This window comes from Poecilia reticulata, linkage group LG15 (assembly GCF_000633615.1).
Source record: "Poecilia reticulata strain Guanapo linkage group LG15, Guppy_female_1.0+MT, whole genome shotgun sequence".
NCBI classification, from domain to species: domain Eukaryota; kingdom Metazoa; phylum Chordata; class Actinopteri; order Cyprinodontiformes; family Poeciliidae; genus Poecilia; species Poecilia reticulata.
In genome coordinates, this window is record NC_024345.1 from 16,784,232 (window position 1) to 16,804,996 (window position 20,765).

The 20,765-nt window shown below is 38.0% G+C and overlaps 3 protein-coding genes across 6 annotated transcripts in view; 1 reads left to right on the plus strand and 2 right to left on the minus strand.

The window, feature by feature from the left end:
• hps1 (HPS1 biogenesis of lysosomal organelles complex 3 subunit 1) overlaps window positions 1-7,332 on the plus strand; it is an 8,396-nt gene extending 1,064 nt beyond the window's left edge. For 2 of the 4 annotated variants that reach the window (XM_008429645.2, XM_008429646.2), the window contains exons 2-18: window positions 129-293; window positions 411-533; window positions 889-1,031; window positions 1,123-1,231; window positions 2,377-2,537; window positions 2,686-2,788; window positions 2,861-2,945; window positions 3,029-3,084; window positions 3,163-3,330; window positions 3,947-4,126; window positions 4,333-4,409; window positions 4,514-4,651; window positions 4,813-4,878; window positions 5,798-5,942; window positions 6,340-6,453; window positions 6,621-6,703; window positions 6,789-7,332. In XM_008429645.2, the coding sequence (XP_008427867.1) occupies window positions 177-293; window positions 411-533; window positions 889-1,031; window positions 1,123-1,231; window positions 2,377-2,537; window positions 2,686-2,788; window positions 2,861-2,945; window positions 3,029-3,084; window positions 3,163-3,330; window positions 3,947-4,126; window positions 4,333-4,409; window positions 4,514-4,651; window positions 4,813-4,878; window positions 5,798-5,942; window positions 6,340-6,453; window positions 6,621-6,703; window positions 6,789-6,951 (2,031 nt within the window). In that variant the 5' untranslated portion in view covers window positions 129-176 and the 3' untranslated portion in view covers window positions 6,952-7,332. Of the gene's footprint in view, window positions 1-128; window positions 294-410; window positions 534-888; window positions 1,032-1,122; window positions 1,232-2,376; window positions 2,538-2,685; window positions 2,789-2,860; window positions 2,946-3,028; window positions 3,085-3,162; window positions 3,331-3,946; window positions 4,127-4,332; window positions 4,410-4,513; window positions 4,652-4,812; window positions 4,879-5,797; window positions 5,943-6,339; window positions 6,454-6,620; window positions 6,704-6,788 lie in introns of those variants that run through there. The other 2 variants (XM_008429647.2, XM_017308798.1) reach the window with 2 other exon arrangements.
• Window positions 7,333-7,422: 90 nt separating this feature from the next.
• Window positions 7,423-12,494, minus strand: st3gal7 (ST3 beta-galactoside alpha-2,3-sialyltransferase 7). Its single transcript, XM_008429650.2, has 8 exons — window positions 12,370-12,494; window positions 11,983-12,148; window positions 10,101-10,227; window positions 9,679-10,016; window positions 9,211-9,397; window positions 8,983-9,123; window positions 8,558-8,707; window positions 7,423-7,956 (listed from the first exon to the last, which is right to left on the minus strand). The coding sequence occupies exons 2-8, from the start codon at window positions 12,129-12,131 to the stop codon at window positions 7,870-7,872; spliced, it is 1,179 nt and encodes a 392-aa protein (XP_008427872.1). The 5' UTR covers window positions 12,132-12,148; window positions 12,370-12,494; the 3' UTR covers window positions 7,423-7,869.
• A 1,755-nt stretch (window positions 12,495-14,249) lies between these two features.
• The window catches only part of morn4 (MORN repeat containing 4), a 7,369-nt gene continuing 853 nt past the window's right edge, over window positions 14,250-20,765 (minus strand). The window contains exons 2-5 of the mRNA XM_008429651.2: window positions 20,209-20,282; window positions 17,402-17,516; window positions 17,213-17,322; window positions 14,250-17,118 (exon numbers count right to left, since the gene is read on the minus strand). Of these exons, the coding sequence (XP_008427873.1) occupies window positions 16,970-17,118; window positions 17,213-17,322; window positions 17,402-17,516; window positions 20,209-20,275 (441 nt within the window). The 5' untranslated portion in view covers window positions 20,276-20,282 and the 3' untranslated portion in view covers window positions 14,250-16,969. The remainder of the gene's footprint in view (window positions 17,119-17,212; window positions 17,323-17,401; window positions 17,517-20,208; window positions 20,283-20,765) is intronic.

A 20,765-nucleotide genomic window follows, 5' to 3' on the forward strand; every position in this document is an offset into this window, starting at 1 on the left:
TATATATATATATATATATATATTGCAAACATTTCATTGATGTTTCCACCTGTGAAACGCAACAAACCAGACATCTGCATTTCCTCCCATGTCAGCTTCAAGTTTTTCCCTTTTTTTTTGTTTTTCAGTGTAGCATCCTTTTTCGAATATTTGACAGGAAGACGTTTCTGGTCCAGATGAAGTGCTTGCTGATAGCCAGCGAGAGCGCCGAGGTCCTCTTCCACTGGAGTGACCGGGAATATCGCCAGAATATCCAGGAGAAGTATGGGGTCTCTCAGGAGGAAGGCGAGGGGGTGAGGAGGAGGAGGAGGAGGAGGAGGAGGAGGAGGAGAATAAATCCTTATTTAATTGCTTCCAGGGAAGGTTTTAAAATTACTCTCATTCATTTTATTTCCAATTCTTCGTTTCAGCTTCCTGCCTTTGAGGACATCTTGAGCACTTTGTTTGCTCCCATCATCATCTCCTGCAGCACCTTGGAGGACAGCTACACCTCTTTCACCACTGAGAACAACCACATCTATGTCCTACACCAGGTAATATCCGCCCGTCCTCCGTGACACAGTTCCATAAAAAAAATTAGACCGGCTCTGACCTGTGAACCTTTTATGCTCTAATCCTGAAATATTCGACAGTAGAAAGCACTTATGCAGCAGTGACCTGAATGAGTGCCTCTCTTCTAGCGAGGCGTCACGTTTGTCATGTGAGTGGAGTTAAAGAGCCAGGCCAGGCTTTGTCGCCCCTGTGGCACATGATCGGGTTGCACCGTCAAAACTTGGCGCCATTTTCAGAGAACTCCAAAGCAGAATGACGTCACAAAGCAACTCTCGATCTGCATTGTCTTTTGTGCATGGAGTGAAAACCCAATCGTGCTGCGTTGTGCTCCTTCAGTTCGACGAGTGTCTCTACATTGCTGTGAACGGGGACGGCGAAGAGAAGGAGGACGACCTGAGGAGGAAGCTGTACGTGGTGAAAAAGATGGTCGAGGTCATGTTCGGCATGGTCACGCTCAGCGGGAACCTCCTGAGGAAAGAGTAAGAACGTCCGGCCTCTTTCACGTGCGCTCTAGGCTGCGTTATAGGGCGGATGTGCGGCTGACGCCTGATCCGTTTGGTTCCCCTTCAGACTGCGGCCTCAGGACACGGAGCAGAGAGCGAGGCTCTGGAAGTATCTGCAGAGCCTGGTGGAGACCTACAGCCTCCTCCGGGAGAACGACCAGAGCTTCTTGGTGGAGGTGGAGCGCTCTTTGCTTCTTAAGTACCCGGGGCCAGAAGGGGATAAACGAAACATAGCTTCAGACCTGGAATGTGGATTTTTTTTATTTTTTTGCCATTGTGAATGCAGCTAAGCTAAGCCTTGATCAGACCTGTCTGAGCAGTCGGGTCAGATTCTGCTGGCTGCATCAAATCCAGGATTCTTTAAATTCATTCCTTTCTAAAAGAAAGGTGCCAGTGCACACCACTCATCTCAATTGTTCCTTATTTATTTATTCACATATTTTCTCTTTTACATTACTTTAAACAAGAAAAATATCTGAATTTCATCTAGATTGTTACTCAAAGCATCTTTAGTTTTGACACAGATCTTAAACTAGAAAATATTTTTTTCCTTGTTTCATGCTTATTCCTTCTCTTTCCAAAAGATTTCTGCAGATTGAGGGTCAGGATTAATACTCTGCCTTTCTAAAAGATTTAGAAACTATTCTTTGATTACGATTGCTTTTCTGTACATCTTCTCTTCATAATTTTGGTGGATTAGATTAGATGGGGAGAGTATACACATTAGTAAAATGTAATGGCAATTAATTTTTCCTGCTAATTGAACATAAAATGCCCACACCATTATACCACCTCCACCATGTTTTATTTATTTATTTACTAACTTATTCTGGACTAGGATTTTTTTTTCTTCTTTTTTTAAGTTAAGGAAAGACAAATGATATAAGATCTAAAACTGGTGATGATATTAATCAACATAAACAATAAGTAAAAAAAAAAAACGCAGAATTATTAAATCCAGACAAATAAATAATAAACAGTTATTACAATAAATTAAACTGGCTTCTGTAATAGAGTGAAGGCCTAAACAACCTATAAAAGCCTACCTTTCTCACAAGTCATTAAATGCTTTTTTTTCTTGTAACTTATGTATTAACTTTTCACTAAAAATAATCTCCAACATGTGATTATCTAAGTAATCACATGTTGGTTATTTTTTGGAGTCAAAAGTTGTTACTTGTGGTCCTCCTCTTTTTTTTTTTTTTTTGGTTTGTGCAGAAGAAAACTGAACTTTACCTAATATTATTATTATTATTTCTTTTATTTTTTCACCGTAAGAAATGAATTGAAGTCCAGTCGTTTCATTTCCTCCGTCTCTCAGGCGGTGGAGCGGTTGATTCACCCGCAGCTCTGTGAGCTGTGCATAGAGTTCCTGGAGCGCCGCCTGGTCCAGCAGCTCAACAGCAGTGTGGAGCGAGCAGGAGAGGAGGTTCTGCACGCCTTCGTCCTCGTTCACACCAAGCTGCTCGCTTTCTACTCCAGGTTCGTGCTTTCATTGAAAACGTCCCAGTTTTTTTTTCTTCTTCATACCCTGTGCAATTGACTGCGGCCGACTTGTATTTATTGTGTTTTCTACTTGCATTTTGATTTATTTACGTATTTGCCAACCCCCCTGCTTCTCTCGCTGCAGCCGCAATGCGAGCATCCTCACCCCCTCAGACCTGCTGGCCCTCATCGTCATGGCACAAAATATGTATCCCAGCAATGTAGATCTGGATGACATGAGTCCCGAGGTATCGAACAGCTGCTTGTTTCTGCTATATTCTTCTTTTTTTTTTTTCACCATTTTCTGTTTCTCTGTGAAGGATGCTGAGAGCACATCCGGTTCTGGTCCTGAAACTTTTTACACACCAGAACCTTCCCCCTCCAGTAGAAGTTCCAGTAGCTCAGGTGAGTTACTGAGTAAAGTCATTTCACTTGTGCTAAATTTCTCTCTTCTGTCTTGAGGACTGACTTTGTTTTTGGTTTACTAGAGAAAGCTGGCCGAGGAGAAACTCCTGTGTTTGAGTTTGTGGACCCAGAAATCCAGGTCAGGATATTTTTTTCTCTACAAGACACAAAGACTGTAATGAAAAGTGACACACTAAAGCTGCAGTAATGTCTTTAGATGGCAGAGGACAGCTTGCACACTCTGGAAATTAACCCACCGGACCCCACGAGTCCTCGGAGAGTTTTCCTCGCGATATCACACAAAGATGAGATGTGTCCCATGATGCCTCACTCCATGTACTGCCTCTCACTGTGGCCAGGGATCACATTAGTGCTGCTCACCAAGGTTTGTGGTTACATTAAAGCAAAGCTTCCTGTTTCTCCTTAGTTGCAGCTAAGATGCTTGTGGCACGTAGTAGATAGATGTTTAACAGACATTGTATGTAATCAACACTGCAATGCCAATGAAATACTCTTTAATTTTGAAATATTTTATTGGGATTTAGAAACACTAGGTTGTTCATATTTATAAAATCGAGGGTCCTACTACTTCAGTTTTTTTTTTTACACAAAAATGTTGGTAAGGTCTGGCATTTGTATTCAGACACCTTGAGTCAGTACTTCCTAGACTACATTTCAACACAATTACAGCTGTGAGTTTTTGTTGGCACATCTCTAGTATCTTTGCACACCTAGAGAGAAATGTTGGCCCACTATGCAATGCAAAAGCATCCTCTGTTTCCTGACTAAATAACTTTAGTTGGCAAATGGTTGCACTGAATATTATTTAGGGATGTTAAGAGTAAACAGCTTTTTGTTTTTGGAATTTCAACACTTGTAGCATTTTTCTTAAGCTTAGCAATTGTATATTATGAGAAAATGGGGAAAAAAGTTCAAGAGGTAAGATAATTTCTGAAGGGCATTGTATATCTGAAGACATCCTGTATTGTCGCCCATGTCAGATTTCCTCCAGTGCACTGGCCATCTCGGTGTATAAGTACTTGGAGGACTTTGACAAGCTGGAGAAACGTTTACATGAAGGCCATGGAGGTCCCGCTTCTGCCAGAAGCCCTCTGAATATGCAGGACATCCGCTCCAAAATGGACAAGTTCATCAAATCTTTGGAGCCCCATGACTTACAGGTAGATGTTACCGGTTTCAGACCTTGTCGTTTCATTGTACGACCTTCTAAATTATAATGGAACATTGAGTTTGTTTAACCGTCATAATCTGAACTCAAAAGAACCTCCCTAGATTCCTTACTCTTATTTAAAAGAATCACATTTAAGTCTTCCGTTTTCATCCTTCGAGCTCAAACAAGAATTTTTTTTTTCTAATTCTCTCCCAGTATGCGCAGTTACAAAATGTCTGGGCAGAGTTCAAGAGCCGAGCCTTTTCCAGAGCAGGTTCTGGATTCAACAAAGAGTAAGTCCTCTGCTGCCCTCTGGTGGTAAAATGTCATTATAGCAGAAAGTGTCTAAAGCTCCTTTCAACGCCTTCACAACGGTTTTTTTTTTTTTTTTTTTTAGTCTCATCCCATGGTGTAAAAACATGAAGACCCAGTTGTGTGGAATATACAGACAGTGTTTCCTGACTGATTCTTTGTCTGCTGATGTTACTCATCGTCTCTCCGCTGGTCTGCAGGAACGAGCCCAGGCTATGGTTCGGTGAGTCTCAGCCCACTGAAATGTCTTTATTTTTTGTCTCAGCACTCTATGTGTCTTTAATAAACTTTATATTGTTGTCCTTTTGCGCCTTCTTAAAGGCACAAAGGGACTTCAGGTTTGCTTTTGGTTCATCTCATGTATTGACACTTTTCTTCCCCTAGAGAGAAACTGGTGGACTGGAAGGACTTCCTGTTGGTTAAAAGCAAAAGGAACATAACCATGGTCTCATATCCTTTTTTTTTTTTTTTTTCCCAAATGTTACCCATCTCCTATAGGTCTACTGTCTGCGTTGTTGTCTGTTAATGGTCATATGCACATAATATTGATAAACATTTTTAGGTAATGAGCACATGAGATTAAGTTTTATCCAAAACCATTTTGTGTCTTTCTTTTCTCTTAAATGTAAAAATGTTGCTATATCTGTTCCAGGCTTGTATGATGTGTAACGCAGTTAAGGTTGGAACCGTCCACTTAAACTGTTGTTATAATCAATCTGTTTGGAGTCTAGGGTAAAGTTAGAGGCGGGCCTATATGACATCATAGTATTAACATAGTTTACTGTTGGTTATCCACACAAAAATCCAGTAAATTTAAAGATCCCACTGTCATCTAAGCTTTCTGTTCGGTTTGAGAAAATGAGTTGATTTCATTCTTTTCGAAATCTGGAAAAGGTCAAGAGAAAAAAAAAAAATTGTATTTCTGTATTTCTTTATCTTGTCCCATTGTCTATAAGTTGTGGCTTTCTAATCTGGTGTCATTACTTTCTTCCTTGTATTATTTTCTGTGTCCTTTCTTTCCATGTGTCATTTGTTCCTTTCTTGATCGTTGTACCTTTCCTCCCTCCTTTATTATGCCTCGCATTTTCTTATTTTCCTTCTCTTATCTCCTTTGTTTCTGCTTTCCCAGTTTCTTTATAGTGAACATTTTACAATTTTATATTTTTAAATGATCACAAATATGACAGAACCCTTGAAATTCTTAGAAATGTTTTTTTTTTTTCAGTTTATTTAAAAACCAAAAGAAATGATCTTAGATTTCCCAGAGCCTCAGGGCTAATTTCTGGACTACTAGCTAAACTCAGGCCCTGCCTTTCGATCTGCAGATCTTTTTTTCCAAAAATGTGGATCTTGACTAAGCTGATCTCACTTATCTGGAGGATTTCCCAGGCCTCGTCCATTTCATCTGCGTGGACCGAGCAACCGGCCAAATGATTGCTCCATCACTCAACATCACAGAGCGCACTACGTCGGAGCTGGGGAAGGGACCTGTGGCTAATTATATTAAAAACAAGGTCAGACAACCTCTGCTTTATTTTAACTACACGAGTGTTTTAGATGGGGGGGGGAAAAAGACACTATGATCATTTAGACCAATGGACTTAAAAAGTAAAGATCTTAACAGTCTTTTTACATCAAAACTAACAAACAAAAAAAGACTCTATACACTGGCAACAGTTTCACAAAATGTTTTCATAGTTTTATCTTAAATAAGACTAATAACAGTGCTGCCATGAACTAAATGCACACTGCGATGTTAATATAGTGAAATCAGAAAGAAGCGTTTGCAGATTTTGCTTGTTATCCTTTGACTGATGGAACATAGTTTTTTCTCTTGCCTTTGTGAAAAGCAATAGAAACCACAATTACTTTCTTTTTCACTTCCGTCTATCTTTTTACATTAAACTGAAGGTATGGGCCTTGGTCAGGACAACCCGCCGCTATCTGCAGAAGGGTTATTCCACCGTCACACTCCGTGATGGAGATTTCTATTTCTGCTACTTCCTCTGGTTTGAGAATGAAACGGTAAGTTGCCCTTTTTTTTCCCCCCACTGAACATTGGACTCAATTTAAGGATGGATTAAACTTTTTTTTTCTGTGCAGCAAACAATTAATTTTATTAAATGTTTCCACATTTTTCCCAACTTATGTATGCATTATGCTACATAATCTCTAAATGTCTGATCCATCAGGGATACAAGTTACAGCCAGTGGACATACCTGTGCTAGCTGATGACTCTCCACCCATCGGGATGCTCGCCTATGACTACTACAAGTAAACTACCTTACCCTGAAATGCCTTTGTGAAAAACTAGAGTGGTCTTTGCTCAGTATTAACAAAAGTCCTATTTTTCCCACAGCAGGCTGCTGAAGTACTACAGCAAGAACCACAAGGGGGAGAATGTGAAGTGCTATGAGCTGCTGACCGTCCACCTGGGGGTCATCCCCACAGAGATCATCCTCCAGCACTGCAGGCAACTTGCAAGCAAACTGTGGGAACCCTCACGCAATCCGCTGCTGTAGGAAGGTCATTTAACTCAAACTTGGAGACAAAGGTTTCAATCCATTGTTCCGTCAGGAATCAGGAAGAAAAGCAGAACCCACATATCTGCATCACTGTTTTACTCTTTGTTTTTTTTTTTGTTTTTTTTTGTATTTTGTGTTTGAAGTTCTCCAAATAATTTATTAGAAGCACTTTTTCAATTAACACAGGCAACCCCTGTGACTTTAATCGACTCCATCAAGTTTGCATTCTTGAAAATTTGTTTCCTATTGATTAGTCACGCACATGTATATAAGCAATGTAAATTTTTTCACCCTTTTAAAGTTTACAGCATTTGTATTTTACAAATTAACATACTGTACCTGTAATGGGGCTTATATAAATGAACAATCCAACAAGTAGTTGATGAATGTCTTTCCTTAAGAATAATTTAAACATTGTTTCACTTGCTTCTGCTCTATTATCAAAGTTGTTATGAACACATGAGGTTGTAGTAACTGGCGTTGATTGGCATTGTTTAGGGATTCTTCCTGAATCTTACACAAAGTGCACAAGAAGCAGTTTAGAGGGATTTTCTTTCTCCTGTAGAGAAGAATAGCAGCATAGTTGTATTCTCTATTTTATTGAGTCTTTAGCAAAAAAAAATTCAAACATAAAACAGAACATAAATAAAACCCTCAGGATATCACACAATATAGTCTTTTTCTAAATATCATCGGTATAATTAATACTGTTCTTAAATTAACTGCTACAAATCAGTCCTTTGACATAGCAATGTTAAATTAGTTGTTCAGAGACTGGGAGCATTTTACTGGGACATTAAAGACTAGGAGCATTTTAAAGGTCATTTTGCAGTGTGGAGTGCGTTGTGCACAGCTTACAATAAAGGAAACAAACTCCCAGCCAGAAGGGGGCGTGCATACAGACTTGAGCGAAACTCAAAGAGCTCCTGTGAGGTCAGTCACGGCTCCTGAAGCCACCAGGTCCCTCAGGAAGAGTTTTTCAGCGCTAACGTCGTGCACCACCTGGGAGATTTTAAATAAACGTCATTTTGGACAAAACGTAAATTCTGTGGATGGTAACCTTGATGGGGTGGATTTGAACAAATCTCTTAGGGATCCTGGTAAAAGATGTTTAAAAAGCCTTGAATAGTAAATAAATGTGTCTGTTTTCATTGCATTAGTATGATCTCACACCGTCATAATTTGAGGCTACTTATTTAGGTGGGGGGAAGAAATTCCATCTAAAGAAATGGTGGTTGACAAAATCATCTCTCAATTATTGGTACCCACAAAAACAAATACATTTTCGACATGAGCAGACTTCAAAATATCACTTTACTTTTTGAAGTTCTTCAGAATTTAAGATAATTTCTAGTTTGTGAGACATAACTTGTTCTGAAACTAATAGTGAATAAGCAGAAAAGCATCTGTGGAAACTATTAAGTAAAGGTGTAGGGGCTGTGTTGTAGTGGGGCCCTTTTTTTATTAGAATATTTAAATTCTAACAAGTATAAGCCTTGTTGGAAGTGAAATAAAGGATACATCTATCCCAAGGCTTTTTACATGTCTTCCTTCCTATGGAATCGGCATGTTTGCCCACGTCCGTACGTCAGTGTAAACTTACTTGAGCTTTCATGGCACCCATGCGTATTGCCTCATAGTAGTGGAGCCTGGCCTCTGGGTGTTGCATGTCGTAACCAAACCCTGCGAGGCTCACGTGGTCACACATCTGCAGAGCCATCACCACGGCACTGGCACCTAATGTTGGCACCATCTTTGTTCAGAACAGAAAATGACTCTTGATTTATTTCGTAAAGCAAAACAAGATCTCGAACTTCACCAATAATTGGAGAAATTCTTCAACATGGTAGCAAAGAGTACAAAACGGCGTCCTTTTGAAAATAGATGTTTCTCATTTTTCAGCCATCAAAATAATATTTTGTTTCTGTTTCAAAGCAGTTGTCATTGGAAGCGATACAATAAAATTAAACAAATGCAAATGTGTCGCACTTTTATGTAAAGAAATAGACTAATTATTTAGGAACTTACATTTCCTTGTTTCTGGGCATATCTCTGAATGACTTGCCCTGTCTTGTGAATAATCTCTGGATGGAGAATCTTGAAGCTCTCTGGCTTCAGTGGAATATCTTCTACTACCTCCCTCCAGAACCACATTTTGGACCAGAAGCTCTATGGATGACAAGGAGGATAACACAAATTTACAATGAACCGATGAGAAACTTGTGCAGTATAGTTAGTGTTCAGATATGGGCTTACCAGAGGCTGCTTGGTTATTACAGAAGTCAGCCAGTCCAAGTCCAGGCTTTTAAAAGCCACCAGAGCGACCATGGCGGTCTTTCTGTATTCATCGGCCGAGTGAGGTGCTGCCTCTGGGTACATCAAGCGGATGGTCGTGCGTGACCCAGCGTCTCTCTCAAATCCAGGGACGGGAGCGTTATTCATCCTGAAAACAGAGATCAACCCCCAACATTTCAAGAGTTGCAGCAAAACAGGAGTTTGTTCCAACAAATTCAAGAAAGTGAAATTCAACAAAAAATTTAATAAGGGCAACTACAAAATTTGACTATTACTTCCAGTTCAGAGAAATGTGTTTGCAAAATTAAGAGTACTTAAAACCTAAATTTGCAAGAGGTATCAATAGGTCAGGGGTCATTGGAGGCTCTTGAAATAATTGTATGGCCCCCAGTAAGCAGTTCAAGAATGGGACGAATTTGAACCACATACCTGATAATGACATCATACTGATCTATGTGAGATCCAAGATGGCTCCCGTGAAGAATGCCTCCATTTCCCACCACCACACATCGCCTGCACCTGTCTTCTGTACTCAAAGATGGAGGCAGACCAGGCTGAGGCATGGCGGCAAGGGCCAGGGCCAAATGCTCTTCACTCCCTTGGAGCCCCAGAGGAGGAGTCAGATTCCATGCCTTGGGTTTGTCCTGTTGAACAAACACTGGGATGTCCAGAAGGCCGTTAGAACAGGAAAGCGACTTGAGGTGGTCCAGACCCCAGTGAGGCTGGCAGGGTCGTAAAAGCAGGAGGGCTGACCGATTTAGTAAGGCCTGAGGAGAAGAGGGCACAGTAAAATAAATTCTATTGCAAATTTAACAAAGATCTTGTGTGCATGCTACAACATGCGTCTTTACCAAATCTTTGGGATACTGGTAGTCATCGCTGTCTGATGACACATTATTTAAAGGGAAATATGCAGGAATCAGAATCGCCAAGTAGCATCCAACCAGCAAGATCAGACTAGTGGCAAGATTCTCCTTCCTGTTCAGAAGACAAAAGGACAAAATGGGCCAACAATAATAGCAAAAATATAAAGGGCAACCATGTTCTTCCATCTGCAAATGTCACATCTGAGTTGACATGTCAGCAAGTATGACAAAGATAAGTCCATCTGTTCAAATTACAGGTTGAGAATTTAGAGATACTTGCAAATATATTTTGACCCTCGAAGTTTTTGACATTTTATCACATTATAACTATAACCTTCAATTAATTTTATGAGATAGACCAAAAGAAAGCAGTGCATACTTATGGAAGAGCTCTGATCCGTTTTTCAAACATTTTGTATTTAATCTCCCCAGAGTCATTCCTTTGAGGATGATGTTGTTTTGCAATTATACTTCACGCAGCTGTAAGTGTTTTGGGATGTGTCTCTAGCAGCTTTGCACATCTGGATACTAAATGTTTGCTAGTTCTTGGCAAAATAGCTCAAGCTCAGCTACATTGGAAGGATATGCTTTGTAAACACCAATTTTCAGTTCTTGACACAGATTCTCAATTAGATTCAGGTCTGAACTTTGACTGGGCCCATTCTAACACATGCGTGCATTTTGTTTGAAGCCATTATCGTCATCTCTGGCTTTATGTTTCAGATTATTATCCCATTTGAAGATAAACTTTGTTGCCAGCTTCTAGTCTTCTGTGACCATTAATTTATATAGATGTCTTATTTCTGCTAAACAAAAACATCTCAACAACTTGACGCTGCCACTAACACGTATCGCCATGGGAATGGTGAGTTCAGGGTGAAGAGCAGTATTAACTTTCTGCCACAAAGTTTGCCTTGTTTTCTGAAATGTTAAAGTTTGGTCTCAGATGAAGTTACACACAAATAGTGTGAACTATTGTGTGAAATATTTATGAACAAATGTATTAATTTGATTTAATTTAGAGGTGTAAGCAAATCTGAAAACAAATGCATGCCACACTTTTCATAACTGCATGTCATTTTCACTCCACTCCATTTATTATTATTTTTTCTACTTTGTGTAGGTCGATTACATAAAGTCCTATTAATGTCCATAAAGTCCTATTAAAATATATTCAAAGTTACAGGTGCATTATGAAAAAAAAATACAAAAAACTTTAAAGATGTGTTTTTGCGAGGCACAGTAATAATAATGTGTTTATTAAAAGCATGCCTAAATTGAATGGGTGGCTCACCTTTCTAAAACCGAGTTTTTCCAGGTTGTAAAATGAAAGCCCTCACTAACTTTCTCAGATTATCATAACCATGATCATAGCCACACCTGCATAACTCATATGCTGATGGCCACAAGCAAAGTAGTTTTCAATTTGTAAAACAAACTTTGTTTTGTCCCATTTCCATTTTCTTACATCATATCAGATTTGTCAAGAGGAAGGTATGGAAAGTTTTCATTTTTCTACATTAACTCAGTGACTGGAATATAGAAGTATGATTTTCTAAAGAAAAAGTCAAGTTACTTTCCTTGATGTTTGACTGTTGGTTGTTATATTGCTGAATATGAAATTTATTTCAAACTATTTCGTGTAGCCAAACGTTGGGCTTCAGTCAACCCTGAAACTCTTTATGCAAATAATCATCATACTCATCAACATAATTGCTTTTTTTTTGCCTTCTTCATGAAGTACCATCTTTTTTTTTTAAAAGAATCACTATGGGGAAATTGAGCAAAAATACCCATTCTATCACATTAGATCATTTTTAGTATTATTTAGAAATAGAATGGGTTCTCTTCTTTGGAGGACCTGTACCTGCTTAGGAAAAATTCCCTGGACTCCGTTTTTAATATGTCTTGTTGTTTGTGACACACAGCTGTTGGTGTTGTTGTCTCTGCAGCCACAGGCAGCAGCGGAGCACCATCATCTGGATCTTCTACACTCAGATGGTTCAGCGTCACCATCGCACTGTTTCTTCCACCTTAAACACACACGATGTATAATTCTGACTGATGTGCCGAAAATCATTAACCATAACATTAAGGAATAATTTATCTACTTTGGGGAGAAGATCTGTGGAAAAAAATCACTATGATTTATGGACAACGGGGAGAGTGTCATGTTACCCATTTCATAGTCAAATATGAGCTGACGCTGCCTGAGACAAGAATCATAAACACATAAGAACAGAGTGCAACTTACAGCTTTCCTCGAAGAGTTGTCAGCTGATTTTCAACTTTCTTGTTCTATTGCTGAGAAATAAGCAGAAGAGTGTACGGTCAAAATGGCTGAAGTTCCTTTTTTACCTGACTGAACTCTGCCTCTTCCCTCAGTAGTCCTGGTTAATCATTAACATGTCAGTCACACTCCAGCTGGAAAGGGGATGAATAAGCATGCGTGTGTGTCATCAGCTATTCATCCAATAAAATTCAATATTTAAATGTGATTAAGCATGCGTGTGTGTCACCAGCTTTTTAATCCAATAAAATACAATATTTAACAATGAAAAAGGGAAAGAGGAGAGATGAGAAGTGTGATTAGGTAAGGTGCTGGAAAAAAGTATTCACCCCTCGCAGATTTCTTACTCTTTTTTTTTTGTCGTCACACTTGCTTCAGGTTTTTCGTCTCATTTAGATTTTAAACAAAAGGAGAGAGAAAAAAACATTACAAACTAACATGGTTTAGGTGAAAATATATTCCACCTAAATATATAAATCACGACTTTCACTACCTGCGATTTGTTTGGTTCAGTTTCACTAGCCAAAGGTCTACAAAGGCCTGGTTGCTGCCTGATCTGTAGAATCTAGAAATCAAACATTGAAGCATGTGAGGAGTTTCATTCACACGATTCAAGGCATGAATGGCTTTGAGGCCACCTATAGATAAACAGTCATGGTTGCCCAGCAGCAAGTGTTTGAAAGACAGAACCCAAAGGCATTTTTTTCTGTTTAACATTGTTTCTTCATTTTTAATGTAACGTATCCTCTCTAAAATGTGAACGTCTTTCAAAAAGTGTAAGTGATGAGGTGTGGGTGGAAACCTGAATCTTAACAAGTGTCACAAACCTAACAGAGCTAAGGAAAAGGCAGGCATCTTTCTCCCCCGCATTTCTCTCTACCTCATTCTGGTTTGCATGTCAAAAGGCATAAAATGTCTCTGACCAAAGTTCCAAGAAAAATCCAGTGTATTGTGTCTTGCACCTCATGTCCTACCATATGACTAAATGTTGATCAATTAACTATAATTACATGGGCAAGACAATGGAAAACCTGCAGGAACTGAAACATTGGAGCTGGTGTTACTTGATAAATTGGTCATACCTTTGAAAGATTTAAATGTGACATTCCTTATAATTTTTACTAAGAAGTTTGTTCTGATCAAGAGATAATAAAACCATAAACAGAAAATATTACTTTTGTTTAAAATATATTTTTTTTCATCATAGTTAAAATGTGTTTGACATACTCAAGGTAAGATGAAATAAATAAGGACTTGGTAAAGCCCAGATCATTTTTATTTTATTCTGACACCTAACAGAGGCAAACTTGCCGTTGAAAGAGAGGTTTGTTTCAACCACGGCTGTATGTGATGTGTGTAAACTATTCATTTTCATTATCAGCCCCACGCAGTATTTCCTGTTCCAGACAAGGCTGCTCTAACTGTCAGGGAGAGAGGGAACACAAACCACCCACAACACAGCGTTAGGAATCAGATAGTTCTTCCAGTCTATGTAACTCTGAAACTGAGACCCAACAACACATTAGTGAACCAAAATTCATTCTTATCTACAGAGCTCCTAAATGCGTGACATTTTTAGGTTTCTCCCTTGCAATTCATGTGACGTATAAGCTGCATGCTGCTGTGAGCTGATTTTATTGAGAGGGGGATGGGGAAACTTTCTCACTGCGTTGCAGCCAAAATTCAGAGGAACCTGTTTATCCATGAAATATTGAGGGGTTTTTTTCAGTCCCTAATTCATAATCCAGGTCCTGTGCTAGAGCTTATGAAACAGCACTGACCAAAAATTAATGTTTTGTTGCTTTCTCGAGCAAAGATAAAAAACTCACTGAGAAAAATTGTTTCTTTTTACAATACACCCTTTATTAAATACGCCTCCATGATACATAATCAGACGAATTCCAGGAAAACGGCGGATGCTTTATTTAAAGACCACATGGTTAACAATCCTCAAAAAGATAACACCATGGCAACAAGATGTTTTTTTTTACAAGGCAAATCAAATTGTGGACAGGCACATTTGTAAAGCACCATTTGTTTCCAGGTGGAAATGGAAGCATGACTCTTGTGAGATCAGTTGGTGAGAGAACAAATACTTTTAAATGTGCACCAAAATAGTGTTACTGATACCAAAATAGGTCAGATTATCTGCTTTTAGTCTCTTTTTCAGTCTTAAAAGTTGTCATAACACATTAAACCAAGTTATGGGGCTTGACTCTTGATTTATTCTTTTTTCATAGAATGTAGCAGTGGAAATGTAAAACTTTCTAATCTGACTTCAGAAATAAACCAAATGTTTCTTTGTTTAGTCATTTTTTGTTCAAATGTACTTAAATTCCAGTTGAAATTCTCCCCATTGATTTGTCTTTACTATCCAACTCTAAAGTCTGTTTGTTTGCACTACTGACCATTTCAGTTCTTCATACTTCTCATATGACATGATTGTCTTTGGTTGAAGTTTTTTAGGCGACACTAGAATAAATAATGTCTACTGATGTGTCGTAAGGCCTGTTAAACATTCAAGTATACAGAACACAGAATAGCTGTGATCAGCTGTAATAAATTATGTGTCAAAATATCAAACATGATAAAAGCACAATTTTCCACTAGTCCAGACTGCTTAAAATTAAAACTGATACAGTCAGATACAATTAATATTTATACACCTTACACACATTAATAAACAAGTACATTATTATTATAATTTATTTTTCATTTAGCTGCCTAAATTATTTAGGTCCACAGATTCAACACAAGGTGCTGGTGAGAAATTTACATTCAGTCACCATCAGAATGTACATCAGATTAAATGTTGGGCTTTTATTGACGGAGTAGGGCCGCTCTTTTTCCATGTTGCAACTAGGCCTGTCGCAATAAGCAATAAATCAATTAATCACAAGATAAATTAAAACTAACTCAATAATTTCCATTTGCATGATTTATTGTTTTTTTCTTTTCTCTCCCTCTCTCTACCAAACACTCGATGACAAAAATCTTCAGCCTGGTGAATCGTTCTCAAATAGGCCCCATTTTTATAGAGACATCATAAATTATTTCATTTGTTGTTTATTTCTTTTCGATGTTTTAAATGTTTTTGAATTCCAGGGTTTATCAACATTTTAAGTTTGTTGATCTTTGAGAATGTGCTGTTGCATTTTTATGGTATTTTCACTATATCTCTTGTAAATGGTCTCAGAACAATAATATTGTTCATCGCAATAACGTCTGGGACAATTTATCATCTAGCAAAATTTGTTATTGTGACAGACCTAGTTGCAACAATACAATGATACAACAAACCACGACAATGAATTTTAAAACAAGAACTTGTTGGGCAAGTTTGAATTTTAATGTGAATTTTCTCTACAGGATTAGAAGTATTATAATCCCACTAATATTTCAAAAATAGTCCTTTAATTAGTTGCAGAGAAGCTTACAAATTGTCATTACGAGATAGGGACTGATTCAGAAGCTAAAAGTTCACCTGCTTTATGCATTTTGTTTTAATTCCAAATAAAAACAAAATATCAAAACTGGCTTTGGAAACTAATAAACCAGGTTAAACATTTCATGAGTCGTTGCCAGAAAACCACAGGATTTAAACAAACTCTACCATGTTTGATAGGAGGAGTCAAACATCCAGCCAGAATTGTACTAACAGTTGTAACAAATTAAGTTACAGCTCAGCAAATATTAATGGGGTAAATAAATATATGCTTGAGCCTGTGTGTGTTGTCTTTACTCTGTTTTCAGCAGAGAAAACCCACTACAATAAATTAAAAAGGGTGCATCCAACTCTGGTTGATCAAATTCATTAAAATTGTCTGTTGGACGATCATACGACCCTGAATTCATGCTGATGATGACCGCATGTAAACCTCTGACCAGCACTGAATGATTCTAACATGTACAAATGTTGTGTTATGGTGATCTTTCCCAATAATAATAATCATCATCAAGAAGAAGACTTGCAAATGACGGAGCTAACGCCATCCTTAATCAGGCTTTCAACTCCTTAAACTGACAGATACCTCAAGGCAAGTCATGCAGTGAGAATGTGAGGATAGGGTGTTGTTCATCATCTGATTATTTTATGAACACCCCCCAAGCATGTGATTGTGTGAAAATATCTTTAAGGCAAATGTGAATAGTTAAATATGTACATTCTTTCTTTAACATGCAGCCATGACTTTTTTTTTTTAAACTATTCTAATAAAAACAGTATTTTTAAAAAGTAATTTCTATAATCAGCAGCAAAACCATCAGCTATAGAAAGAAACAGACACGTTTCATGGTCCGATGTCAATATGAGAGACAGCAGCTTTCCCTGCTTACGTTACTTATCAAGTTAAAGGTGTGCTTCATGAAGTTCTTCATTTCATAGAAAGTCATCCAAAAATGTTCAAATGCATTTCCCTTAAGTCACTTTAAGTGTGGACAAGCAAACAAAGAAATGGTTAAAAAAAAATAGACAAAGAGAGTTTGTGAAAGAGAGTGTTCACCCTTAAGGCCCATCTGGAAGGTGCTGAAAGTTTAGTCCTAACACCTTTATGGTCTAAGGCAGTCATAGCGCCAGGCTGTGAGCGCTGGAGGCTGAGGCCTGAGCACGCTGCACCACTCCAGGACACTTCTCCCTTTTCTGCAGCTTGTGGTTTTGGAACAAGCCCTCATTCCGTGGAGCACCATGAGTTCCATCAGAGAACGTCAATAGCCCTGCAGACACAGATACAACGGACCATAACCAACCACAGGGACACAATATTGACATTCCGATTGATTTGATGTTAGAGCGGTGTTATGCACTTACCATATCCCTCAACACGGCCATCTTTGAATTCTCCTTCGAACTTCATGCCATCGAATCGACTAAAGACTCCTGAACCTTGAAACTTTCCGTGAGCAAATTCTCCTTCGTACCTGTCATGACAAAAAAAAAAAGTGATCAGGTTGTCTTTTGTAACCTTTGTGAGAGTTTAGCTATCATTTCTCTACACACCTGGATCCGTCTGTAAAAAGCAGCACACCAGAACCATGAAAGAGTCCATTCTCAAACTGGCCAGAGTAGCATGTTCCATCCTGAAACTTGAGCTGGCCTAGGCCATGTCGCCGACCTAGAATAATGAACCATATACTGCTTAATGACTGAAACAGCTATCAATTTTGCTGTTACAATTATGTTTTAATGGTATTTTATGTGATGAACCAACACAAAGCAGAGCATAGTTGTGACATGAAAGGAAAGTAATAGGCAGTTTACTTTCTGATCTGAAAAGTGTGTGGTGTGTATGAATTAAGCCCCTCTGGAGTGAGTGAATACTTCTTACAGCCGACTTTTGATTACTGCTGCAAGTCATTTGACCATTTCTTGTTTGCAAGGCAGTGTTATTTATGCAAGGCCAGGCCAAAATAGTTGGAGAGCACCTATGAGTATCAGTGTAGATATCTGTTTTTAAGTCTTGCCAAAGGTTTTCAATTGGATTTGGTACCATTCTTTTACTGGGCCATCCTCACACATACATATGTTCTTACCTGAGCCATTCCACTGTAGCTCTGCTTGTTTAATGCTGCTGTAAGATAAAACTGTACCTTAGTCTGAGCTCTTTTGAATCTTCTGACAGGTTTTCTTCCATTACTCCCTTGTATTCATCTTGTAAACAAATCTGACCAGATTCCCTGTTCCTACAGTTTTAAGAGTCCCCAGAGCAAGATGCTGTCACCAGGTTTAACAGTGGGGTGGTGGGATTTTTTTTCCACCAGTAGATTTTGTACATATTTTGCAGAAAGGGCAACTTTGTTATCCTCTGTCACTTACTTTCACCCATTTTCTGTGTCTCCTACATGATTTGTAGAGATCTGCACGTGTGTTTTTTCATAGCCTTTCTTCAACAATTCAAGTTTTCTTGGCTCTCTTCCATAAACACAACTTTTGTGGAGTGCAAAACCTAATAGTTGTCGAGTCAACAGTTTTTCCCTAAAGCTTGGATCTCTGTGGCTTCACCCATGGTCCACTTCCCTGCTGAACACTCTCGTTTCCTGCTGTATTGGGTAAGTGAACAACCATGTCTTTACACTTTTGCTATTCTCACACCAGATAATGGATTACACAGTGGTCTGTCAAGCTTAGAATGGTTGGAATATTGTTTATAACCTAAAATCAATTTGGACCTCTATGTAATTTTATCTCTGACCTGTCTGATGAGTTTCTTGGTCTTCATGATGATGCTATGACCTTTGAAGAGTTCACAGAAAGCCTGTACTTATACTCAAATTAAGTCACACAAAAGAGGTCAGTATTTACTAAATAGACCGAAGACAACTGATACCAATGGGTTTTATTTAGTGATATCTGTGTTAAGGAGACTGAATACAAATGCATCCCAAACTTTTCAAATTTTCATCTGCAAAAAAAATAAATAAAATATTCATCTTTTTTTTTTCACTTCATAATTATGTACCATTTTGTGTTGGGCCATCACATTAAATGCAATAAATACATATTTAAACTGAAAAAGTTGTAAGGATTATGCTGCCTTGCAAAAAACACCACGATATTATATTTAAGTAATTTGTGAGACCGCATTTTGCCTGAATAGACATGTTTGTGTGTTTTATTAAAATAAGTTTGTAATAAAGAAAGGGAACTTTTTTTTTTGTAATTCTAGTGCAATTTTATTTCTTGGATACAAACAACCTTTTCCCACCTCCTGTGAGATAAAAAGGTTTACGACTAAATTAGGAGTCCCATCTGCTGACTGTGTAGGTGGGATTTATTGCAGTCTAATCCTGCTTGCTTGCACTGATTTCCACTGAAGGACCCCTGCTAGGACATAACTAAAGGAGTTTACTTCCACTTAGTGATTCAGTCATGAATCATTTACAACTTGGCTACAACTGCAACATTAAATCTAATAGGTAAACTGAATCTGGTGTAAAAAGATGGGAATTCTTACTCTTTAAAAAAAACGAGCTAAAGAATAAGCAGAAGAAAAGGATAAAAGTGTGTAAATGTCTAAATTAATTGACTGGCTTTCTTTTTAGGACTCTCTTCAAACTCCCAAAGACTCCCAATCTATAGTCAGGTGCAAAGAGGATTTGCTTACACTCGGGGTGACCAATGGCAGCTAATTGGGATTTATATAAATAGCTTGAACCTACAAGTGCATGTGCATGTGAGAGGCTTTCAGCATATAAGTGTCATCATCATCTTCCCCGGATGTGAAAACTGACAAAATTAAAAAAGTTAAGCCTGAAAAAGTGTGTTGCTTAAGTTTAAAAGACCTAGAAAACTACTACATGTTTCCGGTCAAGTGTTTTAGGACAAAGTTCTTCAGCTAGTTACTCCATAAGGTTTTAAGCAACAGTTTCAAAACCGATACATTTTCCACCACACTGTTCCTGTAGCTGTACAGAGCACAAAGTAATGCATTACTGACTCTCCACAAACTGTTACTCTTAATTACAGAAGAAAATAAAGAACATGTGGAAGTTTGAAAATATTGTAGCATTTTTCTTTCTTTAAAAGGTAACTACAAGCAGCAAACTATGACCAGCATGTTTTCTGTTTGCATCTGTTAATGAGTTTATCAGTCAGTTAGCTGACAGATAAAGCAGCTAACATCAATGTATTATTTTTGTTTTACACTATAAAAATCTGAGGACGGTCATCTGTAATAACATGTAAATAAATAGTTTCTAAAGTTCTATAGTTAAGACCATTAAACTGATGACACAACAGACTTGTTTCAGTTTTGTTAAGAAAGCAGGGTTTAATTTCTGCAGGACTATGAGAAGGGATCGTCTCACCTTCTTTCCACTCGCCGTGGTACTCCTCTCCACTGGCATAAGTAAAAGATCCTCTGGTCAAAGTCATGGTGTTCCTATTTAAAAGACACAAAATGCACCCCATTGGATAAGAACTACTCCTTAGCAGTGTAAAACTGATTACTAAAGTACAGCTATTATGAGATTATTTGCCTTCATACTTTAGGACAAATGGCCTGTTTTCTTTTTTAATAAAGCTCTTTTAAAAAAACAACAACAAATGTCAACTTACAATAGTCATATGCAGAAGTGGTATTTTGATATGGGTGATATGGCTCAGGGTGCTATTTTCTCAGAGAGACAAGGTACAGATGGGCTTAACAAAAAGTTTTTCTTTTGCTATTTGTCACGTTTAGTCAATAGAGCCTAGGGGTTGTAAAAATAATTTAGCTTTACAAGACTAGCCACCCAGTGAAAGTGAAATTTGTATTCAATTGACATTTTTGCTACATTTAAGGACTATCTCACTGTTTTTAGTGTTATTAATACTATTATAATAATTATATTATTAATTACTAAATCTAAAATACAACAAATCT